This window comes from Arachis hypogaea, chromosome 14 (genome assembly GCF_003086295.3).
Source record: "Arachis hypogaea cultivar Tifrunner chromosome 14, arahy.Tifrunner.gnm2.J5K5, whole genome shotgun sequence".
Classification (NCBI taxonomy): Eukaryota; Viridiplantae; Streptophyta; class Magnoliopsida; order Fabales; family Fabaceae; genus Arachis; species Arachis hypogaea.
In genome coordinates this window covers 138,159,939-138,187,285 of record NC_092049.1, presented here as the reverse complement: position 1 = coordinate 138,187,285, position 27,347 = coordinate 138,159,939, and the positions used below count along the sequence as shown (strand labels likewise).

Genomic DNA, 27,347 nt, shown 5'->3' with positions numbered 1-27,347 from the left:
GTTCCTTAATGTGAGTCTGAATTTAATTTGAATTGTTTCACTTAGTTTTTCTGATTCTGGATTTGGAGGTTGAGTTGTCTGTAACTCTGTATTTTGAGTTTTTGTTGTTGAAAAGCATTGAATTTGTTGAATCTAGTTAGGGTTTGGTTAGTTATAAGAGGCTTGTTGCATAATAAGAAATTTCATCAATGTGTTATTCAATTGAATTGTATATTGGCAGCCCAAAAAGGGATAATTGGATTGTATAAGAGAATTGATGTTGAATAATTAGCCTTGGCTTGACAATGTTGCCTGCAAGATCTTTAATTTTTTGCAGCTTGAATGAAAATTCTGCCTCAGTTAGTTGTTTTAAAGTTATCAATAAATTTAACTCAATCTGAATATTATCAATGAACTTTTCATCTTCAATTTTTATTATATCTTAAATTCTATTAAAATTTTTTTACTTAAAAATTCATGAATTTTAATGAATTTAAATATATAAAATTATATATTAAATTTTTAATAATTTTATTTAATATTTAATTAAACCGATTGAACCCTAGTTAGACTCCGGTTGAACCACTGAATCAGTGAACCAGTCGTCTCACCGGTTCATTGACCGGTCTGGTTCTCGCAACAAACATAGCACAAATATCCAAATACTTTTATCAGTTTATGTCATTGTAATTGAGTAGATGATTGAATAAAATTTTAAATGGAGTTTGAAAATTTAATATGGAAAAGGGAATCTTATTGATTAAAAAGACTGTACGATTAATGGCATAAGACCAAAAAAATGAAACTAAATGCAATTGAAATATAAGGACACGAGTTATATTTAAAATATATCGATGTTTACGTTTTATTTTTATATTTTATCTAAATTAAAAAATATATTTTATTTGTAATTTTTTTTTAACCCCATCTTAAAAGTTAATCACCCGAGGACATGCTAGTGAGATACCAAGATTTATGCATGTTTCTGACCAAACCAATAAAATTTAGAGAGATACTAAGATTTATGCATGATTTTGGGTCAAATTTTTTACAACTTTAAAACTTATATCCAGAGACCACGATTTACGCATACAAATATAAAGCATAAATCGTGTTTTTCAACTGGCTTTTATATTTTTCTATTTAAAATAAGTATTTTTCTCATGATTTATATTAAAAAATTAAAGAATAAAATTATAGAGCATTCAGATTTAAGATAATTTAGTAGTATCCAATTTCAAACAGTTTAATAAAGTAAATTAACTTTTTATAATGTACAGCCGTTTGTATAGAAAAAATATAGGAATGAAATATAATTATTTTAAAAATATTATAATTGAATAAAATTAATTATTTTTTATTTATTTATGTAATTTGTCCAAAAAATATATACATAAAATTAAGTGCAAACGTCATTTCTCTTTACATTTATTGCAAACATTTTTACAAGGGTTTAATATATACAATGCACTAAAGAAAACTAGGAGCACTTAAAGATATATGTAGCTGCAAAAGGCACGAGGAAGTTTAATATGTTGTTCTTCAAATATTAAAAAATTGTCTTGAAAAGCGGGGAGGTAGACTACGCTACTAATGTGAACGGGAAAACATTACTCGTAGATGATTTATCTTTCTGAGGCTTGGTAAAAGAAAGCTCCCGGGAAGAGGTTGAGGAAGAGGATGCTACTGCGTCTATTACGATTGTGTCTCCCTGCTTAAATTTTTCTACAAGAATGCCCTTGGCAAGTTCATCCTCCACTTTCTTCTGAATTACTCGCTTCACCGGCCATGCACCATAGTTCAGGTCACGCCCCCAGCGACCAAGAAGTTTTAAAGCATCTTCCATCACCTGGATTTTCATCCCTTTATCTTGTTCCATCTTCCGTGAGAGATCATTAAGCTGTCACAAGAGAAACCAAAACGACAACTAGTTAAATGCAATTATTAAAGTAATGATAAGTGGTTCAGAGTTAATAGATGAATACTTAAGAAATTAATTGGTAATATTTCTATAAATAACATGATTCTTGTATCATATAAAACAATAACTTTAATACATATTTATAGCGTAATGGATACCTTTAACTTAACAATGCTAATTATTTGGTCAGCGTCAAGAGGCTGGAAAACAACAGATTCATCAACTCGATTTATGAGCTCAGGTTGTTGAAGCTCGGATATTGCTTTCTCTTTGAGCTCTTGGTATGACAGCTTATTCGTTATATTATCGGCGTCTTCCAGGACGAGCTTTGACCCAGCATTTGAGGTCATAATGATGACAGTATTGGTGAAGTTGACCAAGCGACCTGCTGCGTCCTTTATTTTACCTTCATCCAAGATGGGAAGCAAGACTTCGTCTAGAAGCTCCGGATGTGCCTTCTCGATCTCATCAAACAGAATAACGGAATACGGTCTGCGTCGAACGGCTTCAGTGAGCAGCCCTCCTTCTTCAGGTGGAGACCCTATCAAGCGTGATACTGCCTGCTTTTCCTTGTACGCACTCATATCGAAGCGCACCAATGCTTCCTCTGTGTTGAACAACAAATAAGCAAGTGCCTTAGCTAGCTTGGTCTTTCCAACTCCCATGGGTCCCATAAACATGAAGCTTGCTGTGGGACGCTTTTGATTTCCAAGACCTACTCTTGAGCGTTGCACCGCTTTAACTACCGCCTCCACAGCATGCCCTTGTCCTACCACTCGCTTACGCAGCTCCTCCTCCAAATGCAACAGCTTCTCCTCCTCTGACTGTTTCAGCTTCCACTCGGGTATTTTGGTCTTTTTGCTGACAATTGCAACAATATTGTCGTCTGTTACTTCATCGATGCTGCTCTCCAGACTCAGTTTCTCCGTTTCTGACTCCGGGATCAACTTGCTCTTATCACTCCCAACATGTTTAGAAACCGTTTGCAAATTCACTACTTTCGCAGAAGCTGTATCATCAATCAGTTCAATAGCTGCAATTTCCAAATTCCAAGTGGCTAGCAATTACTCGTTTCACATGTCAAGTTAACAAGACAAACGAAAGACAGAGATACCAAAAATTAAAGAAGAATGCTAGGAGCTAGTAATTTTTGTGATTTGTAGCCATCAAATGGCTATTATAATAGTTTTAATGGTGTGAGATTGGTGTAAGATTTTATTCAATGGCTCATTTTTTTTAGTGGTTACGTACTGGCCAGAATTTAACAAAGTTGCCGGACTCCTAAACTTTTCCAATAAGCTAAGATAAAAAGTGTTTAATTACCTTTGGCAGGTAAAAAATTTCCAATTATGTGTTGATCTGATAGCAGTGCAGCTTTCTTAAGTGCACGTTTAGAAATGCGGACTCGGTGATGCTGCTCATATTTTGGTCGCAATCCCTCTAATATCGAAATGGTTTCTTCAATAGAGGGTTCGTCAACATAAACCGGAGAAAAGGAACGAGCTAATGTGGGATCTTTCTCAATGTGCTTATGATACTCGTCCATTGTTGTCGCTCCTATACACCGCAGCTCTCCCCGAGAAATACTTCTCCTTAACACATCTGTCAAGAGTGTGTGTGTGTCAGCTCTTCCACTTTAAAATTAATTTATTGAAATTTATTTTTAAAGTCATTGATAAATCAACCTAAAATTAATTTTTAATAAGTATAAATAATAATTATATTTAATAAAATAATTGTAAAATTTAAATAGACTATAATAATTATAAATATAATAATAAATTTAAATATTTATTATTAATATTAGGTGAAAACTTAATTGTAAAATTTTACCTAAATTTTCACCTTAATATTATGTAACTGTTAAAATTAGCCATCGTGTATTTATATATAAATATATATATTATTTAATTTTTTTAATATATATTTTATATTAGTAATTAAATTTTAATAGTTAATTTTAGTGAACACCTATCATAATTGTTATTAATATATATTTATATATTTATATTAAAATTTTTCAATTTTAATAACTACAAGCTAACTTCAAAAAATATATTTTTAGATATTTTTAAAAATATCTCAAATTTTTAAAGCTATAATTATATATACATAATTTTTTATTTATCAAAATACAAAACAAAATATTTATATTTTAAAAATAAAAAATAATTTTTTAAAATGTTTTACCAAACCAATTTGAGAAATTATTATAGTAAATATTTTGAATAGTACAGGACTATAGCTGTTAAAATATAAAAAATAAAATAAGATTTTCAGTTTAAATTTCTAATATATTTATTTTAAAAAAAATCATTAGTTCATATCAATAGTGCATTGGTTAAAACCAATAAAAATAATCCAAACTAGAAAAGATTTTAAACTTGTTACCTTCCGCAACAATCTTGTGGATGTCATCAACGAAAAGCATAATCTCGCCGTTAGATTTAGTTACTTCGTCGATAATGGCATTCATCCCTTGCTCAAACTTTTTTGGTTCAGCGTCAAGTGCACCCACATCTAGGGATATAAGCTGGAAAGTGAAAAAGGTTTATCACATCACCAATGTATAGTGAGTAGTACATTAATAAAATTTTATTTTTATGTTCTACCAGTCTCAGTATAAAAATTAAAAAAAAGATATTATACAGATAACTGGTAGTATATTATCACATTATTAAAAATAATTAATTTTTAAATTTATTATTTAAAAAATTATCTAAATTTATTAATCTAATTAAATGATTGTAAAAAATTCTTTATATTAAGAGCATACTCTTGTTAATAATTCAAGTTTTAATTTTTAAAATGCCTATTAAAAAATGGAAGGTTTAAAAATGTTCATTTTTAATATTAAGATGACATAATTATTTTTTTAATTATTTTACGTATACACAAAAAATTAGTCACCAATTATTAGTCATTATATATATAAATTAATATTTGGCATCTCATAAAAAAAATTTCGCTATACTATTATAAACAAGTTTAGTTATTAATCTATTGTAGGTTTGATTATTTTATTATGATAGGTTTAATTATTTTGATAATTAATTATTTAATTTGAATTAATAGTATAAATATACATAAATATATTAGGACTCATTTCACAGCTATGTTTTACTATGTATGTAACATTTTTGTTATTTTTTTTATAACACTCTTAGTTTAATTGTGATAGTTAGATTACTTAGATACTCATTAATTATATATGTTAATTAAATTAAAGATAATTTTACATATCGATACAATTTTAAATAATATAAAAAATCACTAATAATTTTTTTAATGTGTTAGCAGAGATTGGAAGGGAAGGTGGCAACGAGGCTGTCTGGGAACAATTGAGAGTCGTAGCATTTTGCAAGGAGAGTTGTTTGCTATTTGGAGAGGCTTTCTTTTAGCATGGGACTCGGGACAAAGAGACATTATATGTGAGACAGACTGTGTGGAGGCTTTTACTATTGTCAATAATTTACAAGATTGCTCTGGGTTTATTGATCCTTTGGTGTTAAAAATCCGAAATATCATGTCTTGGAAATGGCGTGCTGATCTTCGGTTGATCTTGAGAGATGCAAATACAGTAGCAGACATCATGGCAAAGACTGCAATGAGGACTATTTCTCCCCAAGTGGAGCTTCCATTGCCTTGGAAGGAGTTTGAGAGTAATATTCAGCGGGACTGCTTTTCTTAAGCAGTTTCTTGTTTTTTTTTCTTTCTTAATTTTTGTTTATTTTCTTTTAAGTCACCAAAAAAAATGAAAAAGAATAAATAATCCACGCTCCTCTTCATTCCCACTTTCATCTCATTATTCAAGAACGGAGTAAATATTTGTACAAAACACATACCCGTTTATCCAAGAAAATATCATCTCCCTCAGCAATTCTCCAAGCGATTCTGTTTCAAAGTCAGAGTTAGGTACGTACACAGGTCAACTGCAATATAAGGAATACTTAAATAAAAACGGAAGGGAAATAATGGTAAGGGTTTTTGAAAAATTAAGTAATTTTTTTGTTTCAGACATTATTTTTCAATACGACAGGTTAAGAACTAATTTGTCGCATATAATTTTATTTAAGATTTTGTTATTAGTCAATTAATTATTGTATGTACAAAACAAAATTTAAACTTCCAATATTTATTTAAACGAACTATTGAATTAACTATTAGATCAACTAAAATTGGTTAGGTAAATTAAGTAATAATGCTTGATTTTTATTAAAGAAAAAACTAATTAACCAGCTGTTTAAACACTAAGAGGTAAAAATGCCTTAAAATTAAATCAAATAATAGAAATATTTGGTAAAAAAAATCAAAAATAAAATTTGTCTTATTTATCATTTATTAATTATTATTAGAATTAATAAATAGGGTAAAAAACGTATATGTGCCAAGGAAGGTTTAAAATTACCCAAATCAGCCAAATAAAATTCTGATATATCAATCCACCAAAGAACAAATATATGTAATTCGAATCAATACAATTCGAATTAGTTTTCAACGTAATTCGAATTGATGTAACTCGAATTATTGACTAATAACGTTCCTAAGTAATTCGAATCAATATGCATCGATTTAATGAAGCGTAGTTCGAATTAAGTCAATTCGAATTACTAGCATCACCTGCATGAAGAGGGAGTTCGAATCTACTTGATTCGAATTAGTATTGGTTGCTTACTTAGGGTAATTCGAATTGATATGATTCGAATTATATATATATAGTGTGAATGAACTTGATTCGAATTACTATGAAGCAGAGGTCTATATATATGATGTGTACGTGAGTTGTTCTCAATAGAGGGGTTAGATGGCTAGTGAAGATAGTTTTCTAGTGTTAGTTCACCACAGAGGATCGATCAAGAGAAACAAACTCGATCCGGTGTGAAGTTCACCGATAAGGATCCTCTCTGTATTATCGTGAGGCCTACGACGAGCTATGATGACCTTGTTAGCTCTGTACTTCTGAAACTTAGTCTGGATGGTCTGAAAAGGGTTAAGAAGTTTTTCTATCGCATTCCAACGACGGTGCTCCAAGATACCGTGAAGTATGACTGTTTCACGATCGGGAGTGATGAGGACTTGCAGGTCATGTATCATTGTCGCTGGCAGTTTCCCGAGGTGAGCACACCAGAGCTGTTGGTAAAGTTGGTTGATGTGGTATCCAGCTCGGGGGGTTCGAACCGGAATACACACACTTTAGCCGCGGTGGCCGGTTCTAGCTCGAGACCTGCCGTTGCTTCTTCCTCCGTCCCTGCGTATGAGCCACCGACCCAGCCTGTCGCCTCCCCTTCGTTCGCTGTTGACCTCAGCGGCAATGTCGGCGACGAGGTTGGTACAGGGGAACATCTTCCGACCTCAGTACATTGTGCTACACCAGCTGGTGTTGGAAACGAATTGTTTGATGATCCAGATGACGATGATGTTGAGCCGGATCTGATTGCTGACGACAGTGGCGATGATCTCGGAGTGAGTGACCCGAGAGGGGCTGCAGGTGGATCTAGTTTTGGGACACAGCAGTACCCATCCCATTTTTCATCATTGGACCTGGATGCCATGAGGCATTATGGGCTTTCTGGGCAGGCTGCTGGATTTGGCGCTAGAGATGTGGACGGGTCTGCTGGTATGACAGAGTTCCAGGTTGGTCAGCAGTTTCAGGATAAAGATGAGGCTTTGTTGAGTGTGAAGACTTACAGCATCCGCCGAGGGGTACAGTACAAGGTAGTTGAGTCTGACTATCACCGATATGTGGGAAAGTGTTCTGAGTTTGGGAATGGGTGCACATGGTTGATTCGGTTGAGTCTCCGGCAGTGCAAGGGAGTCTGGGAAGTGAAACGGTACAACGGACTGCATACGTGTCTCGCCACCTCTATCTCCAGCGACCATAGGAGTTTGGATTATCATGTGATAGCGACATTCATTATGCCAATGGTGAGGGCTGATGCATCCATCAACATCAAGGTGCTCCTAAATGCCACGGCCGCACACTTTGGATTCAGGCCGACGTACAGGAGGGTCTGGATGGCGAAGCAGAAGGCTGTTGCCGTCATCTATGGTGACTGGGATGAGTCGTACAACGAGCTCCCTAGGTGGGTGTTAGGAGTCCAGTTGACCATGCCTGGTTCAGTAGCAGTCCTTCGGACATGCCCTATTCGAGTTGGGGGATAGTTGGACGAGCAAGTCCGCCATGAGCGGGCCTAACACCCCCCACTGCAGCCCCTCCTCCATCGGCATGATCACCACGACTAGGCATATCCTGTCTAGGAGCAGCCCCCTCCTCCTGCCTCCACGTCCTCCTCGTCGACCACCGCCCCTACCGGTCTCATCACCCTCCTCCATAGCCTGGTCCAGCCATCTCCACTCACGCTGGCTATGACGTGTCCCGACTCGAGCTCTCCTCTCAACTCGACGCCTGTCAGGAACGTCGTCAACTCGGTCCATATCTGGAACTCGGCTGGCACCCCTCTGTGTCGCCTCAACCGGAATAGGAATACCTCTCGGATCCCCCAAGTACATCTCAGGTGACAAGAACCTCTTTTCATGCTGATGCCACCAGGCAAGAACTCATGTGAGGGTCCCGGGTTAGCAACAATGTCGAACCGTAACACGTGGTCCGCACGTGTCTCCCAGTGAAGGTGCCAATGCTGTAAATGGGACGGGAACCAACGGTCACCACCTCTCCCGTCCTTCGACATCAAGAAGTCGATGTTCAGGGCGGGATGCAGGGGAGGCTGTACGCTGCCGAACTGCGGTAACACTCTATCAACCTGATGCCACTCAACCACCACAAAATATATCAGGGAGGTCACACACCGCCATAACATCGTATGCCGAGGCTCCAAGACCTCCGGATGGACAACCTGGAGGACGTCGAGTGTGCTATAGGGCATCCATATAAACTGAAAAAAGCAAATCAAATCCATTTGACGAACTCGTTAAACCGTATAAACTGAAAGAAGCATTAACTATACATATGAGATTAGCGTACTTACATCCCGAGCCTGTAACAAGTTGATCTTCAGTCGAGCCATCTGTACCCGAGGTCCCTTCTCGCTAATCCCAGGATTGTAACCTGACCACCTACGTAGGAAATTAAACATGGTACTGCGGTCATTAATGATTCTAAAAGGCATAAAATTGCATGAGAAATTGACAATAATTAAACTAAAGATAAATAGTACAATACGATAGTGGTACCTCGAGGCAAGGGGCCAGCTAAACGCATCATACCCAGCAGGCCTAAAACCAGGAAAACGCCAAAAGATCCATGACTGAAGTAATTGTAACGGCCCAGCTAACTTCACTACATGTCTGTTGGCCACTCGGCACATGCAACAATACAACTATGCTAGTGCCGCCGACCCCCAGCTATAGCCACCCATCTCCTCAAGCCTAGCCACAAACGGTAACCATCTGATGTGTATACGATTGCCTGACTTGTCTGCAAACAGCTGGGTGCCTAACAACATCATGATATAGGCTCGGGCAAAGCGCCTCACCGTCTCCTCATCTGCCCCTTCGGGGCACTCTCCAAAAGTCTCCTGGAACCAGGTGCAGTTCACTGCGAACTTCTGTATCTGGTTCGCGGGAGGTAACACACCTAGCAACTCATGGAACCACTGCCAAGCTGGCCTGCCACCCTCTATGTATACATGAAAGTCTGTTAGGAAACCACTGACGTAACGTCCATCTACTGGTAACCCCAACTGGTACGCAACGTCCTGAAGTGTGATCGTGCACTCTCCGAATGGCATGTGGAACATGTGCGTCTCCGGACGCCACCGCTCCACGAAGGCACTCACAAGGGGCTCGTCCAATATGAACCATCTGTCGTTCAGTCTCGCAAGATGGTATAATCCGGCCATCTGTAAGTACGGAACGTACCTATCATCCAGTCGCATCCCCTGCTGCCGCCGCATGCTCGATATGCAACGCCGGGGCTGCGCATTACATGGACCGCATAATTAGAAATGATTTACAATACCACTAACAGATAAAACTCACAACGTAAACAACTAAAATATACCACTAGCAATAACAGATATAGTCAACCACTAACAGAATTTCTTACGAAAACCGCAAACATAAACCTTTTCTGGAAAACACATGCACAAAATAATGGTGGTAAACCACTAGCAAAACCACATACTAAAACCGCATACAAAAATCACTAACATAATCCACACGCAAATCCACTTACGAAAATCACATGCAAAACCACTCAATTAACCACCATCAATACCACCATCCTAAACCGCTAACATAAACCACCATAAACCGCTAACATAAACCACTTACATAAACCACCATCAAAACCGCAAACAAAACCACTAGAAGAAACCGCATGCAATACCACTAGCCCAACCCACTAACATAAACAGCCAATAAAACCGCATGCAAATCAGCTAACATAAACCACTATCAATACCGCTATCATAAATCACTAACATAAACCAATATCATAAACCACTAACCTCGTCGTTGATCACCCCGGCGATATGAGCAACTCCATCCAGTCGACAGCTTTCCCGGATCGTCCCCCATCGCCTGACTTTGCCGCTCCACTCTTTCTCGGACCGATTCTGGGTCGTTTTCTCTGGGATTTGGTGGGGTTTGAGAATGGAAAAGTGATTCGAATGACCTTGGTTCGAACTCCTTATATAAGCAACTCCCACGTAATTCGAATGAACTCGTTTCGAATTACTACTAGTTTGCAAAATTGAGTAATTCGAATCAACTTGATTCGAACTAACTTAAAAGCACGATTCCCTACTAATTCGAATTGAATCAATTCGAATTATAAGTTTATAATTCGTTACATATTGATTCAAATTACGTGTTGCCAATTGTTTCGAGTAATTCAAGTTATATCAATTCGAATTACGTTGAAAACTAATTCGAATTGTATTGATTCGAATTACATATATTTATTCTTTGGTGGATTGATGTATCAGAATTTCGTTTGGCTGATTTGAGTAATTTTAAACCCCCTTGGCACATATACGTTTTTTACCCTAATAAATATTAAATAAGATAAGTTTAATATTTTTTTTTTTGTCTTTCTACCGTTACTCATCAAATAAGTACTAATAAATACTAAGAGAAAAATTACAACAAAACTCAAACTTCTAACCTTAAAAATGAAGGCATATGTTGTAAAGACAAAACACAAGGGAAAAAATTGTAGCAAGGAAGAAAACAGTTACCAAAAACAAATAAAGCAAGGAAGAAGACATAAGACTTGAATCTTACCCTGCAGCAATTGCAGTTTTTCCAACACCATGCTCACCAATAAGCACAGGATTGTTCTTAGTTCTCCTCGAGAGGATCTGTATGCAACTCTGAATTTCATTTTGTCTTCCTACGACTGGATCAAGTTTTTTATCTTTGGCCAACTTTGTTAAATCTTTCCCATATTTCTCTAAGGCTGATGAAGAATCCATGCTTCCTTCCTCACAGCAGGTTCTATAAAAGTCAGGCTTCATAATGATTAATTTTCAAATTTACAATTATTTACATCAAGAAGACTTCGGATTACCTTTTATGTTCTGATCCTTTGCGATTGGTTATAGCTTTTCCTCATGTAAGGTTCTTCTGCCCCAGTTCACCGAATTTTCTCCATGTAAACAAAGACTTCGTATAATAATAAGTCGTTGTCGTTATATTTTAATTTGTTGCCACTAGAAATTCATTTCCATTAGCAAAATTCACGGGTTTTGTTACATTCTTAATTTCTCGAAGTCTTCTCTTTTCTCTGTATATACTATGCAAGTATTTTTATATTATTTCTTTAGTTACAACTATGCAAGTTTTAAGAAATATGTAGGTCTATCTTTGGTTCGGAAAACAACAAGAACAAGAACGTAGGTTTTGTTATTTTATATATATATTGAGACTATACAACTGTCCTTTTTTTAACTTGGACACATCTACATGGTCTTTCTTAATTATACAGGTCTTCTTGTGTTAAGTGAATGTGGTTATGTCCTCCTGTCTGATTATGACATGTATGTGAATTAGTATTAATTAACATAGCCACTGGCAAATTATCATACTAAGTTTAAGTAGAATAAGAGCAAAAACTTTGTTCTTCTCACTACCACATTTTTATTTATGGTCAAGTCAACCAACATTATTTCTTGAAAACTTCTGTTACAATGCTCATCAATTATTTTATAAAGATGTCGATGTTTATACTTTATATACATATATATGTTAATTTGCAGCATATTTGTTTAGAAATTAAGATATTAAATTAATATTATAATTTTTTTATAATAATCTTTCCATAATTTAAATATAAGTCACTCTCTCTAATATGTTTAAAAACTATATAGATTAGGATGATTGAGGTAACACGCCTCGTCATCAGCAAACGGACAATAGGCCTGTTGCCAAACGGCTCTATGTCACTAACGTGTTATCCAAGTTAGTCCCTATAAGATAGAGAGTATAAAAAATAGTTAAAATAGAAAGAAGAGCTAGTACTTAAATTTGTCATTAAAAGATAATTTGTTATCTAATGAACTTTATAAGAGAGACAATAAAAAATCTTGACAATGTGTACAATGAATTTTGAATTTGGTCCAATAGGCCAATTAAAAAAAAACTCAAACAATTATTTCAAAAAATTAATATTCTAACCCTAATTTACCAAAGGAATTTATTCAAACACCATCTTTTTTCCCTCCAAACCGTCTGCTACCTGACAAATGAATTTTTGCCGGTATAGAAATTATCAAATGATCAATCGTAGTATAGTCTAAACCGACGCAAAATCCTTCATCAAACAAATCTACAATCTATATCCGAGAGTACTTGTCTCCCGAGTCGTTCTCCCTTGGAATTGCCAAAGTATGCATCTTATTGATTTAGTAAGCCTTGTTGGAATTCTTTGAAGGTTTTAGCAAAGCAATGAGAAACAAACAATCAATTATCAAAAGACTTGGCTTAGGGTTGGCATTAGAAATTCTATCCTTATAGTCCATTCAATGTTGACAACAATTAAGCCTTGCTTCATTTAGTTAACCCCTAGGTATAGAGGGAAGTCAAATGAAAGCAATCAACTTGAGTCACAAGTCCTAGCTTCACCTTATGTGAACCTAGCTTTAGTGCACTCCAAGCCAACTAGCAATCCCTAATTCTCAATCAACTATTGATACAACTATTCAACTTCTTCCAAGGACCAAACCCTATGCCAAGTGTGAAAATTCTACTCCATAGCTAGTGTTGTCATTTTATCAAACATGTGATGAGCAAGAAGGAAAGTCATAGTAAAATGAGAAGAAAAGTTGAATTGAAAGTATTGCAACACAAAGATCTAACAACAAGTCTCAAAGAGTAGCAATGGAAATCAAATTCTCAAAATAGGAATGAAATCCAAAATTACAAAGTTGAATCCTAGATCTATGAGAGTGGATCAATTACATCTACTACTTGAAACTAGAGAAGGAAATCTATGACATGAACAAAGTGGAGTGAGAATTGTAATGGATCTCACCAAAAAGTCATTGAAAATTCAGAAATTGGATGAGGATGAACCCTAGTGAAGCTTGGAATCTCCCTCTTCTTCTCCCAAAAAAGTGTAACTAACTCTCCTCTCTCACCAAAATATCTAGATCTAGAAAATGAACTAACTAAGTGTCCTTAACCCTTGTTCCTTTGGTCTTCTTAAGCTTTTCCCGCCAAGGTGTTTCTCCAAGAGTGGGATTCTTAACTGCCTCCACGCCTAAGTCACGTGACTTCTTAAAAAATCATATTCGCAAATCGGCGCGCACGCGCAAGGTACGCGCACGCGCCGTTGAGACGTCTTGTAATGTGCGCGGAGGCGTGATGTACGCGTGCGCGCCCATGAAGATCCTGGCTTAGCCGCTTCTCAAGCCGGCTCTTGGCTTTGGCTCCACGTTGCCTTATCCGCGCGGGCGCGCAAGGCGCGCGCACGCGCCTATGCGGAAATTTCCAAAGCTTAATCCTCATGCTTCCTTCCTTTGTACCCGTCTTCCTCCTCTCTTTCGGTCCATTCCTACTCTATATCCTGAAACCACTTAACACACAAGTCACGGCATCGAATGGCATCAAGAGAAGATTAGAAATGTATCTATTTTAGTGCAAAATGAGCATGTTTTCACTCATGAGGCGGAACTAGGAGAGGAATGCAAAATCTTGTATTTTCATATAGAAAGTGTGTGGAATCATTGATAAAACCCCTGAAATCAGTACAAGATAAACCCTCAAATTGGGGTTTGTCACTACCTCACCCTCATCAATCATCCCATCTTTCCAGCATTAGAAGCTCCTTCACCGGCCATCAAATAACCATCTACGTAGTTATTAAAATAATCATCTGACTACCTAGTGAAACAATCATCCAACATTTGTTAATTATATATACTTAAACTGAATCTAATAAAATAATCATCCAATTAAGAATTAAAATAACCATCTATATACCAAGTGAATTGAACATCCAACATCTAAATTCGTCCATTAATGTATATACCTTAAAGACGTAAAGGGAGCGAAATTCAAGAAAGCCAAGTTGGCAGAATCCAGGGTGTGCAGCGTTGAACAATTGCTGATTGCGCGGTAACCGGACGTGGCCGCGGCGACGAGGAAGAAAGGAAGGCCTGCGGAGGGATCCAATCTTCTTTGGTCAGCCTGAACCTCTCTTTATGAGCAATGGGGAAGAAAGGAAGGCCGTGGTCTGGGCAGCGGTGGCAGCGTAGCGTCGGGCCACGGTCTGAGCACGAGCTTCGCGAGTGACGCAAACTGCGCGACAGTGTTGCTCGGGCGTTCGCGGTGCGCATAGCGGTCTAATTTGTTGTGAAGGTCTTCAAGGCGTTGGGCGGCCGATTTTTGTGATGTAGATGAAGTAGTAGCGTTGCCGGTCGGTGTGGGCAGTTCAAAGTCCTTGGTGACTTCCGGAGGTTTGAGGCATCTCTTGGTCGGAATGATATCACCATCGACCGGTATTGAGGTTCGCCTATCTTTAGTCTCCCGGTTGACGCCGGCTTTCGCAACTAATGCCGTCACTAAAGCGGGGAATGGTAGATTTCCCTTGGCATGAATGTGCCCCATGGATTGGCGGATGGCATGCGGAACGTTGACCGGTTTCTCGGTCAAGATGCACCATATCAATAAGGCAAGCTCGGCGGTGATGGATGACCCATGTGTGCTCGGGAGCACGTAGTGAGCTAGAATTTGGGCCCATGCCGTGGCTTCTTGAGTGAGGTGGCGGACATCTAAACCCTTGGGTCTTCGCTTTATGGTCCCCCGAATCCAATATGCGTCGGGTAAAGCAATGACGCGGAGGATCGCACTCCAATCGAATGCGCGGTCAACGCATGTAGCTAAGACTTCTTGGTAGGCGTCATATGCATCCGGTGATGGTGCAATCCCAAGGACTTCTCGGATGGTTTCCACTGTGACCGACACTTGTTTTCGGCGCACAAATATGGATGTGAGAAGAGGTGAGTGGAAGTTGGAGTAGAATTCCACCACCCATGAGAGATTGGCCTCCGTTGTTTGCCTCAAGAGGAACCTCCATTGCCTTCGGTCAATTTGTGGCATCACAATCGGACTGAGGTGGGCCGGTAAGACTAGGAGGGGTTCCGGATGGTAGTTCCTTTCAATCATTCTGGAGTAAACAAGTTCGCAGTAACGGTTGGGAAACTTGTTTGAATCCTTAGGAGGGTTGTCTTTCTCTAGAACGTCAACGGGGCCCTTGGTCTTCTTCAGGAGGGGCCTGGCCGTTAGTTCTTGGCGCGCTTTATTGGAAGCTGGCTTCTTGGGGCCTTTCCCGTTGTCCTTTTTGATGACCATCCTGTGGAAGCAAGAAAGGGAAGATATCAAACGCAAAGAAGTGGAGGTACATGAGCTCTATGTAATGAAAAGTTATGCCATAAAATATGGGTATCTTTGTTACATGACAGCTGCAACATGTAACTAAGATAATGTGTGAAGAGCAAGGCAAATTATTTTCATGTAGTGCAAGGGTAGTTTAAGCATGCAAGGAAGAGGCATGAGAAGCATACACCCTTAGGGACCATAAATGGGAGGCAAGCTAAGAAAATGAGAAAGAATGGTTTGTGGAAAGTGGGGATGCACTCAAAAGTGATTGATGAGAGGCAAGGTAGTCACAATGAGTCCAAAATTCAAGTGTGCCTTTCATCGAACACTTGGTGTGCATCTTTCAAGTAGTGTGTGATTATGTGAAAATGAGAGCAATGTAACTTTCCACAATCCATTATTAATGATTATAGTGCATATTGATTGCAAGAAAATAAAGCAACACCATTCATCTATGCATGTAAGTTAGTTTGAGACCCAAATGCTCATGAAGAATTGGATTGAGAGAGAAGAGAGGGCAAAGACATCCCAAGGGAGCAACTAGAGAAGGAGGGAAGAGAGAAGAAAAAGAAGAAAGAAGCTACCTAAAAGGTGGTGCAACTAAATGAGAGATTAATGGACTAAGAGGGGGCCTAGTATAATACCTTGTGAGATGGAGAAGGATATGGGAGAAGAAGAGAAGTGGAATGAGAATGAAGGGGTGAGTGTGCCCCTTTTTGTTCAAAGAAGGCGTCGATCACCGGCGCGTGCGCGCGCGGTGCGCGCTCGCGCAGGGATTAAGGTGACTAGGGGCGCGCGCGCGCGCACATGTCGCGTGCGCGCCTATGCGCTTGGGCTGGCAGCACAGGAGAGGCACAGGGGTGGCATAACTCTTTGGACGAAGTACCAGAGATGCTTCAGCGCTCTTTGGCGCGCGCGCGCACAGTGCGCGCGCGCGTCCTCGTGGTTGTGCCCCAGGCATGAGAGGGGCCTGGAGGGGGCTCAACTCTCTGTGAAATGGCCCAGAGAGGAGTGCAGAATAAAAGGGCGCGTACACGGCTGCGGCGCGCGCGCGCAATTTGTGCTCGTCTTGCATGGACGCGTGCGCGCCAGGTGCGTGCACGCGGCAAAGGTGCTGGGCCTGTGGCTTAGTGTAGGCTTGAGAGTGGCTTAACTCTCTGTAGGATGTACTAGGGGGGCAGCAAGGCAATCGGCGCGGATGCGCACAGTGCGCTTGCGCGTCGATTGGCAGATTTCGCCCATGTGCGCGGACGCGCCATGCTCGCGTGCGCGCGAGCTTCCTATGCTTCAGGCATAGCCCTGGCATGGTGTGGGCGCAACTCTCGGATAAATGTATGGAGGGCTATGATTCGCAATCCACGCATCCGCGCACGGTGCGCGTCCGCGTAGATGATCGTTGAGTGCCAGAATGGCGCGTACGCGCCAGGTGCGCGCATGCGCAGAAGGGTGGTTTTTTCTAAATTTGCAAGTGTTTACACCACTTTTGGCATTTCAAACCCCCCCCCCCCCATACAGCCACTTAAGCACTATAGCAGGGCATTTTACTTGGTAAACTATCAATGAAGTCAACAAATGAAGGGGAGTGTCTATGTACAAACATGAAGTCAAGTGTCTATGTACAAATCCCAAAAGAAGATCTTACCATGGTGGGGTGTCTCCCACCTAGCACTTTTGTTTAACGTCCTTAAGTTGGACTTTCAGTAGCTTATAGTGTTTATTCAAGAGTTGCATCCCTCAAGAGGAACACTTCAACTTCCTTGGCGTTCTTTCTTTGCTCACCATGATACAATTTGAGACGGTGCCCGTTTACCTTGAAGATGTTCGGGCTCGATGGGTGGCGCAAGTGGTAGACTCCATAAGGTTCTACTTTCTCCACTTGGTAGGGCACATCCCACCTTGATCTAAGCTTTCCGGGTAGTAGTCTCAACCTTGAATTGTAGAGAAGGACTAGGTCACCGGGTCCGAATTCCCTTCTCCTAATGTTCTTGTCATGGATGGCTTTCAATTTTTCCTTATAAAGTCTGGAGTTGTCGTAAGCTTCCAATCTCATACATTCTAATTCAGCCAATTGAAGCTTTCTCTCTACTCCGGCCCCACCCAAGCTCATATTACACTCCTTTACGGCCCAATAAGCTTTGTGTTCAATTTCCACCGGTAGGTGACATGCTTTGCCATATACAAGCCGGAAGGGGCTCATGCCAATGGGTGTCTTGTAAGCCGTTCGATAGGCCCACAGTGCATCGGAGAGTTTGATGCTCCAATCTTTCCTATTTGGCTTTACAATCCTTTCTAACACATGCTTGATTTCCCGGTTAGAGACTTCGGCTTGGCCGTTTGTCTGAGGGTGGTAAGCTGTGGCGACTTTGTGGATGATGCCATATTTTCTCATGAGGCCGTCTATTCTTTTGTTGCAAAAGTGGGATCCTTGGTCACTTATGATTGCTCTTGGGGCGCCAAAGCGACAAATGATATTGTTCCTCACAAAAGAATACACAACATTAGCGTCATCCGTTCGGGTGGGGATTGCCTCCACCCATTTTGACACATAATCGACGGCTAACAAGATGTAAAGAAAGCCATTGGAATTTGGAAATGGTCCCATGAAGTCGATTCCCCATACGTCAAAGATTTCGCAGAAAAGCATATTTTGTTGGGGAATTTCATCCTTCTTGGAAATATCTCCAAACCTAATACATTGGGGACAAGATTTGCAATAGAGAGAAGCATCTTTGAGAAGAGTTGGCCACCAAAATCCGCAATCAAGGATTTTTCTTGCCGTTCTTTGGGGTCCGTAGTGACCACCTCCTTCGGAAGCATGGCAAGCGTCCAAGATTGCTTGGAATTCGGTTTGAGGTATGCACCGTCGCATTATTTGGTCCGCTCCACACCTCCACAAATAGGGATCATCCCAAATATAGTATTTGGATTCGCTTTTCAGCTTATCCTTTTTGTTTTTGTCGAGATTAGAAGGGAAAGTGTGTGAAACCAAATAGTTTGCTATTGGGGCGTACCAAGGAACCACTTCCGAGATTGCATGCAAGGCATCTAAAGGAAAGGAATCATTGATAGGAGTGGTGTCGCCTTTTGTGTGTTCGAGGCGACTTAAATGGTCCGCCACTAGGTTTTGGGAACCGCTCCTATCTTTGATTTCCAAGTCAAATTCTTGTAATAAGAGCACCCAACGAATTAATCTCGGTTTTGATTCCTTTTTTGCCAACAAGTACTTTAGTGCCACGTGATCCGAGTACACTACTACCTTGGAACCAAGAAGATAGGCTCGGAACTTGTCCAAAGCAAAAACAATAGCTAGGAGTTCCTTTTCGGTAGTAGTGTAGTTGGATTAGGCTCCGTCTAATGTTTTGGAAGCATAGGCTATGACATAGGGAGTCTTACCCTCGCGTTGTGCTAACGCGGCTCCTATCGCATAATTCGAAGCATCACACATGATTTCAAAGGGTTGAGTCCAATTGGGTCCTCGTACAATAGGGGCTTGTGTCAATGCTACCTTGAGTGTGTCATATGCTTCCATACATTCCTTGCTCATCTCAAATTCAGTGTCTTTTTGTAGTAATCGAGAGAGAGGTAAGGCCACCTTGCTAAAGTCCTTGATGAATCTCCGGTAGAATCCTGCATGTCCAAGAAAAGAACGGACTTCCCTCTCGGAGGAGGGGTAAGGTAAACTGGATATGACACTTATCTTTGCCGGATCTACGGAGATGCCTTCCTTTGATACTATGTGTCCCAAAACAATGCCTTGTTTGACCATGAAATGACATTTTTCAAAATTTAAGACAAGGTTTGTTTTGGTGCATCTTTCTAAGACTTTTTCAAGGTTACCTAAGCAATGCTCAAATGACTCACCATACACATTAAAATCATCCATGAAAACTTCCATCGATTGCTCTAGAAAGTCCGCAAATAGGCTCATCATGCATCTTTGAAACGTTGCCGGTGCATTGCATAGGCCAAATGGCATACGCTTGTAAGCATACGTTCCAAAGGGGCAAGTAAATGTGGTTTTTTCTTGGTCTTCTAGAGCAATATGAATTTGGAAGTATCCGGAGTAACCATCAAGAAAACAATAGTATGATTTACCGGCTAACCGATCAAGCATTTGATCGATAAATGGTAGTGGAAAGTGATCTTTTCTTGTGGCCGCATTCAATCTTCGGTAGTCTATGCATACTCTCCAAGAATTCTGCACTCTTGTTGCTATAAGTTCACCACTTTCGTTTTTGATTGTTGTCACTCCGGACTTCTTTGGTACTACTTGGACCGGGCTTACCCATTTACTATCCGAGATAGGATAGATGATGTCCGCTTCAAGTAGCTTAGTGACTTCTTTCTTTACCACCTTAAGAATGGTTGGGTTAAGTCTCCTTTGAGGTTGTCGGACCGGTCTTGCTCCTTCTTCAAGAAATATGCGGTGCTCGCATACTTGGGGGCTTATTCCCACTAGATCCGCCAAACTTCACCCAATTGCCCTTTTGTTTTTCCTCAATACATTTAGCAATTTTTCTTCTTGTTGAGGAGTTAACTCTTGTGCAATTATCACGGGTTGCTTTTGGGCTTCATCAAGGTATGAATACCTTAAGTGAGGTGGTAGTGGCTTCAATTCCATCTTCTTGTCATTCCTTGAAGTTTGAGTCTCCGGATGGCTTGTATGATGTGTGGTATTTAGTTCGCTTGACTCTTCATTTGCTTCTTTGACCATGCACTTCTCATCTAATCTTGCAAGATGCACTTCGGCCACTATGTTATCGATTGGGTCACACCGAAATAGAGAGTGGTTCTCCGGTGGATGCTTCATTGCTTCTTCTAGGCTAAAGCTTACAATTCTTCCATCAATTTCAAATGAGTAGTTCCCCGAGTAGGCATCAAGCTTAAATCTAGAAGTTCTCAAGAAGGGCCTTCCAAGTAGGATAGAGGATGCTCTCTCGGTTTCGCTTGACGGCATTTCAAGGACATAGAAGTCAATCGGAAACACCAACCTTTTTATATTCACCAATACATCTTTCGCAACACCCGCTACGGTTATTATGCTTTTATCCGCTAGGACAAATCTTGCCGTCGACCTTTTTAGTGGGGGCAAGTTCAATACCCGATAAACGGAGAGCGGCATGATGCTAACGCATGCTCCGAGGTCACACATACAATCTCTAAATTGAACTCCATTGACAGTGCAAGTGACCATACAAGGGCCCGGGTCATCACACTTCTCCGGTAATGTTCCCATCAAAGCGGAAATAGAACTCCCCAATGGGATGGTTTCCAATTCAAGAATTCTATCCTTGTTTATGCATAAATCCTTGAGGAATTTGGCATATCTAGGAACTTGATGGATGGCATCAAAGAGGGGGATGGTTACCTCAACTTTCTTGAACATTTCTACCATTTTGGGGTCGAGTTCCATGCGCTTTTTAGCTTTCTTTGCAAGTGTTGGAAATGGAAGTGGTTGAGCAATTTCTTCTTCCAAGGTTCTTTTGGCCTTGGTTGTCTCCCTTGTTGGTTGGGCTTCATCTTCAACTATGGCTTGTGGTGTCTCCTCTTCCGCTACCTCTTCTATATCTATTCTCTCTTCCTCTTGGCCGGTTGTGATAGGACTTGGGTCCTTTGCTTCCTTTTCTTTTAGTTGTGTACCGGATCTAAGGGTGATGGCATTGATGCCCCCTTTTGGGTTTGGTTGAGGTTGAGAGGGAATGACACTTGGGATTGGGGGTTGAGGAGTGGGAGTCGATGGTGTGTCCATACGTGCAAGAAGAGCTTGTAGTGTAGAGGTGAGGCCGGTGAGGCCGGAAGCAAGTGTGTTTTGTAATTCCTTTTGGCTTTGGATAATGGTCCGGAGTGTTTCGTCTTGATTGGAGGGGGTGGTTGCATATGTGAGTTGAGGAGTTTGTGATTGGTTGGGTGGTGGTCTTTGATGTGGTGGTTGATATGTTTGGTAGTTTCTTTGTGGATTTTGTTGATTGTATGGTTGATTTTGGAAGTTGTATGGTCGGTTTTGTGAGAAATTTTGCGAGTTGTTATTCCATCTTTGACCTCCTCCATTGTTGTTGTTATCTCTATTCCCTTGTTGATGATTGTCTTTCCAATTTTGATTATTGTGTCCACTTCCTTGGTTGTAGCCTCCTCCTTGATAAGGGTGTCCTTGGTTAGGATTATCTCCTTGGTAGTACCCTTGATTAGGGCGGTCATAGAAATTATGGGTGGCCGCCAAAGTATTATCTTCTTGAAGGCTTGGGCACTCATCCGTGTGGTGAGAGTAGCAAGAGCAAATGCCACATACTCTTTGAGGGACCAATTGTTGGTTGTGTTGTTGAGGTGGTGGAGGGTGTTGTTGATATGATTGAGGTTGTTGTGGTTGTTGTTGGTTCAATTGGAGTTACCTCAAGACGGATGTCATCTCATTCAAGGATTGAGTTAGAGCGGTGGCTTCACTACTAGTTGATACCTCGTTCACGGTCCTTGGACGGTTGACTCTTCGCCTCATATGTTGATTGGATTCGGCTAAGTCAATAATAAGTTGCCATGCCTCCTCCGCGGTTTTATATTTGGACAAAGAACCATTGCTAGAAGTGTCCAAGAGGGTTCTATCTTGCTCCCGCATCCCTTGACATATGTATCCAAGCAATACTTGAGTGTCGATCATGTGATTAGGGCATGCATCTAGTAGTTTGTGAAACCGTTCCCAATACTCATAGAGTGGTTCCGTCTCACCTTGCACAATACAAGACATTTCCTTCCTTAGCCTATCCATCTTTTTCGGGGGCAAGAATTTATCCAAGAATCCCCTTCTAAGTAGGTCCCAATCGGAGGTAACTTCACTAGAGAGAGTGTAGAACCATTCTTTGGCCTTGTCCTCAAGAGAGAAAGGGAAAGCAAACAACCATATAGCAACTTCATCGGACCCTTCCCGTCTAGTAGTCGAGCATATGCGATGGAAGTCCTTGAGATGTCGAATAGGGTCTTGTGCGGGAAGCCCGTGAAACTTGGGTAGGAGATTGATCAAAGCGGTCTTCAATTCAAAGTTCGCATTCAAATTGGGGTGAGTTACATGAAGGGGTTGAAGGACATAATCCGGTGCACCCGCTTCCTTGATGGTGACTCTCCTTGGAGCGTCCATGGTATTAGTACCTAAAACAAAAGAAGAGTTGTTAGTGAGAATGATGGGAGTATGATTAATGCCTTCTTTGAGTGACGGTTCAATGTTCACTTCTAGTAAGGTGGTTGAGGTGGTGAAAACCTCTTCACCCTTTCCAAATCTTAGCCGCCTCCGAGCTTGTCTAATATGAAACAAAGTTCGTTCTATTTCCGGATCAAAAGGGGCTAAGCTCGGATTCGGTTGTGAACGCGTCATGCAATGAAGGGGAAATGGAATTCATTGTAGCGATGTGGAGTTAGTCAATTGAGAAATTTACAATGAAGTGCAACTATGTACATATATACATGCTTAATCCAAAACAATAACATGGCACACTAAGCAAAATCCCCGGCAACGGCGCCATTTTGACAAATGAATTTTTGCCGGTATAGAAATTATCAAATGATCAATCGTAGTATAGTCTAAACCGACGCAAAATCCTTCATCAAACAAATCTACAATCTATATCCGAGAGTACTTGTCTCCCGAGTCGTTCTCCCTTGGAATTGCCAAAGTATGCATCTTATTGATTTAGTAAGCCTTGTTGGAATTCTTTGAAGGTTTTAGCAAAGCAATGAGAAACAAACAATCAATTATCAAAAGACTTGGCTTAGGGTTGGCATTAGAAATTCTATCCTTATAGTCCATTCAATGTTGACAACAATTAAGCCTTGCTTCATTTAGTTAACCCCTAGGTATAGAGGGAAGTCAAATGAAAGCAATCAACTTGAGTCACAAGTCCTAGCTTCACCTTATGTGAACCTAGCTTTAGTGCACTCCAAGCCAACTAGCAATCCCTAATTCTCAATCAACTATTGATACAACTATTCAACTTCTTCCAAGGACCAAACCCTATGCCAAGTGTGAAAATTCTACTCCATAGCTAGTGTTGTCATTTTATCAAACATGTGATGAGCAAGAAGGAAAGTCATAGTAAAATGAGAAGAAAAGTTGAATTGAAAGTATTGCAACACAAAGATCTAACAACAAGTCTCAAAGAGTAGCAATGGAAATCAAATTCTCAAAATAGGAATGAAATCCAAAATTACAAAGTTGAATCCTAGATCTATGAGAGTGGATCAATTACATCTACTACTTGAAACTAGAGAAGGAAATCTATGACATGAACAAAGTGGAGTGAGAATTGTAATGGATCTCACCAAAAAGTCATTGAAAATTCAGAAATTGGATGAGGATGAACCCTAGTGAAGCTTGGAATCTCCCTCTTCTTCTCCCAAAAAAGTGTAACTAACTCTCCTCTCTCACCAAAATATCTAGATCTAGAAAATGAACTAACTAAGTGTCCTTAACCCTTGTTCCTTTGGTCTTCTTAAGCTTTTCCCGCCAAGGTGTTTCTCCAAGAGTGGGATTCTTAACTGCCTCCACGCCTAAGTCACGTGACTTCTTAAAAAATCATATTCGCAAATCGGCGCGCACGCGCAAGGTACGCGCACGCGCCGTTGAGACGTCTTGTAATGTGCGCGGAGGCGTGATGTACGCGTGCGCACCCATGAAGATCCTGGCTTAGCCGCTTCTCAAGCCGGCTCTTGGCTTTGGCTCCACGTTGCCTTATCCACGCGGGCGCGCAAGGCGCGCGCACGCGCCTATGCGGAAATTTCCAAAGCTTAATCCTCATGCTTCCTTCCTTTGTACCCGTCTTCTTCCTCTCTTTCGGTCCATTCCTACTCTATATCCTGAAACCACTTAACACACAAGTCACGGCATCGAATGGCATCAAGAGAAGATTAGAAAAGTATCTATTTTAGTGCAAAATGAGCATGTTTTCACTCATGAGGCGGAACTAGGAGAGGAATGCAAAATCTTGTATTTTCATATAGAAAGTGTGTGGAATCATTGATAAAACCCCTGAAATCAGTACAAGATAAACCCTCAAATTGGGGTTTGTCACTACCTCACCCTCATCAATCATCCCATCTTTCCAGCATTAGAAGCTCCTTCACCGGCCATCAAATAACCATCTACGTAGTTATTAAATAATCATCTGACTACCTAGTGAAACAATCATCCAACATTTGTTAATTATATATACTTAAACTGAATCTAATAAAATAATCATCCAATTAAGAATTAAAATAACCATCTATATACCAAGTGAATTGAACATCCAACATCTAAATTCGTCCATTAATGTATATACCTTAAAGACGTAAAGGGAGCGAAATTCAAGAAAGCCAAGTTGGCAGAATCCAGGGTGTGCAGCGTTGAACAATTGCTGATTGCGCGGTAACCGGACGTGGCCGCGGCGACGAGGAAGAAAGGAAGGCCTGCGGAGGGATCCAATCTTCTTTGGTCAGCCTGAACCTCTCTTTATGAGCAATGGGGAAGAAAGGAAGGCCGTGGTCTGGGCAGCGGTGGCAGCGTAGCGTCGGGCCACGGTCTGAGCACGAGCTTCGCGAGTGACGCAAACTGCGCGACAGTGTTGCTCGGGCGTTCGCGGTGCGCACAGAGGCGTCAGCTGGAGCTATATGGACGACGGCAGCTGCTGATGGTGGCGGCGCGGCACCGATGAGACAGGAAGAGATTGGGCGAGAAGGAAGTCAAATCACATAGGGGAGAGGGAGGCCGTTTTTGCGTGTGTACGTAACTGTTGCAAATCCTTATTTATTTTGAATTTCAAATTGAAAATTATTCATAATTAATTAACTTAATTATCATTTAATGTTAATTTTAATTTTATCCCTATTGTATACATTATACACTAAATTCATTGACTTTCCATACTTTCTCTTATATATAAATTAGTTTCTACCGAATTTTTTTTAAAATTATATTAATTCTTAAAAGATACAACTATAAATTAAACCAATTCTTCCATCAGCTTTAGATGACGATGACATGTTATGTTAGGTGTTATATGGCATGATAATATGACTGGTTAATAACATACGTCACAAAATGATAAATTGTCGGGTCATGTCATATTAAGATACAATCAATTATTTTGTAACAAAATAATACTACACATCTAAGTCCTTTTATTAACTAAGTCTAACTAAGTTAGTCGAATATAACAAAAATCTATGACTAGCATTATTCAAAGTCTCAATGTTTAACTTAGTTGATTTGATTCATAAAAAAATTTAAATGTATAATATTACTCTTTATAACATATGGCATTAACCTGCCATGTTATCATGTTACGTATGTAGTACTTAACGTGATATGTTCTCATCTAACTGACAAAAAAATTGATTTGACTTACAGTTATATTTTTAGGGACTAATATAATAAAAAAATCTTTTAAAAATTAATTTAAAAATAAATTATTTTTCAAAAACAAATTTGAGTTTTAACCAAGAAATGCAGGAAATGTCAGGAAAATGCCAACTTGTACAAGGCTTCGGCAGGGGAATTAAGCTCGATGCTGGCTTTCCGACCCTTTCGCTCAATGAGGAGTCGACCTCTTGCAGCCATTCCTGGTAGGCCTTGGGCAAGTCAAGTATCTGATAGTAGCCATCGACTACTACACTAAATGGGTAGAAGCGGAGCCACTAGCAAGCATATCGGCAGCAAGTTGTCGGAAATGCTTGTGGAGACAGGAGATCACCAGATTTGGAATTCCTGAAACCATGATATCAGATAATGGGACACAGTTCACAGACAAAAAGTTCGGAGAGTTCCTCTCCGGATTAGGAGTTAAGCAGAAGTTCTCCTCGGTAGAGCACCCATTGAGTAATAGTCAGGTAGAAGCAGCAAATAAAATCATCCTCAAAGGGTTGAAGAAGAGACTCGATCAGAAAAATGGCTCGTGGGCAAACGATCTAGCCTCGGTCTTGTAGTTTTATAGGACAATACCCCAGTCCTCTACCGGAAAAACGCCTTTCTGGCTTACCAATGGAGTAGACGCGGTGATTCCAGTTGAAATAGGGGAGCCGAGTCCAAGGTTGCTCCTCGGCGGTGGTGAAGAAGCAGTAGAGAAAGACCTGATTGATGAGACAAGGGAGATGACCCATTTGTCGGAAATGGCATTGAAACAGAGAATAGCATTGCGATACAATAGGAAAGTGCTAGGCAGGAGTTTCGAGAAAGGCGACCTCGTATTACGGTGCAATGATATCAGGCTATCGACCCCAGCAGAAGGAAAACTGGTGGCGAACTGGGAGAGCCCATAAAGAGTAAAGGAGGTTCTCGGAAGAGGCGCTTACAAGTTGGAGAGGCTAGACGGAAGCGAAGTTCCGATAACGTGGAACGTGGCAAATCTGAAAAGGTTCTACTCGTGATATGCGCCCTACTGACTTCCTGGTCCCCTATCCCAGTATTTTTATTTTTATTTTAATTCACATGCTTTGTATGTCTTGCCCCTATTGCATGTTTAATTCACATGTTTTGAGTGTGTTTCCTCTTATGCGTATTTCATTCAATTGTTGTTTTTGTCATTAACATGACTAACTACCACTGACCCAACGGCACTTCGGGACTGATCACCCTGGGAGCCAAAGGGAT

At 40.2% G+C, this 27,347-nt stretch overlaps 2 protein-coding genes across 6 annotated transcripts; one reads left to right on the top strand and one right to left on the bottom strand.

Moving 5' to 3' along the window:
• Positions 1-1,378: 1,378 nt before the first annotated feature.
• On the bottom strand, positions 1,379-11,694 carry LOC112744541 (chaperone protein ClpB3, chloroplastic). 5 transcript variants are annotated; one of them, XM_072215204.1, is made up of 11 exons: positions 11,433-11,486; positions 11,147-11,359; positions 10,369-10,490; positions 9,092-9,834; positions 8,887-8,974; positions 8,708-8,793; positions 5,746-5,794; positions 4,292-4,433; positions 3,224-3,502; positions 2,059-2,933; positions 1,379-1,879 (listed from the first exon to the last, which is right to left on the bottom strand). In XM_072215204.1, the coding sequence occupies exons 4-11, from the start codon at positions 9,223-9,225 to the stop codon at positions 1,562-1,564; spliced, it is 1,971 nt and encodes a 656-aa protein (XP_072071305.1). In that variant the 5' UTR covers positions 9,226-9,834; positions 10,369-10,490; positions 11,147-11,359; positions 11,433-11,486; the 3' UTR covers positions 1,379-1,561. The 5 variants fall into 5 exon arrangements, with proteins under 5 accessions (XP_072071305.1, XP_072071306.1, XP_072071303.1 ...); XM_072215205.1 differs by lacking the exon at positions 10,369-10,490 and having other exon boundaries at positions 11,433-11,503; XM_072215202.1 differs by lacking the exons at positions 9,092-9,834; positions 10,369-10,490 and having other exon boundaries at positions 11,433-11,686.
• Positions 11,695-26,292: 14,598 nt separating this feature from the next.
• On the top strand, positions 26,293-27,016 carry LOC112743362 (uncharacterized). Its single transcript, XM_025792572.1, has 3 exons — positions 26,293-26,343; positions 26,444-26,587; positions 26,684-27,016. The coding sequence occupies exons 1-3, from the start codon at positions 26,293-26,295 to the stop codon at positions 27,014-27,016; spliced, it is 528 nt and encodes a 175-aa protein (XP_025648357.1).
• Positions 27,017-27,347: the final 331 nt, after the last annotated feature.

Coding starts and splice junctions, on each gene's coding strand:
- LOC112744541 (XM_072215202.1), bottom strand. CDS start 11,337: ATGGATTCTTCATCAGCCTTAGAGAAATATGGGAAAGATTTAACAAAG. Junction 8,794..8,886: donor ACTTGTTACAGGCTCGGGAT/GTAAGTACGCTA, acceptor TGCTTTTTTCAG/TTTATATGGATGCCCTATAG. Junction 4,434..5,745: donor ATATTTTCTTGGATAAACGG/GTATGTGTTTTG, acceptor TTCACTTTCCAG/CTTATATCCCTAGATGTGGG.
- LOC112743362 (XM_025792572.1), top strand. CDS start 26,293: ATGAGGAGTCGACCTCTTGCAGCCATTCCTGGTAGGCCTTGGGCAAGT. Junction 26,344..26,443: donor GTAGGCCTTGGGCAAGTCAA/GTATCTGATAGT, acceptor TTGTGGAGACAG/GAGATCACCAGATTTGGAAT. Junction 26,588..26,683: donor ACCCATTGAGTAATAGTCAG/GTAGAAGCAGCA, acceptor TCGGTCTTGTAG/TTTTATAGGACAATACCCCA.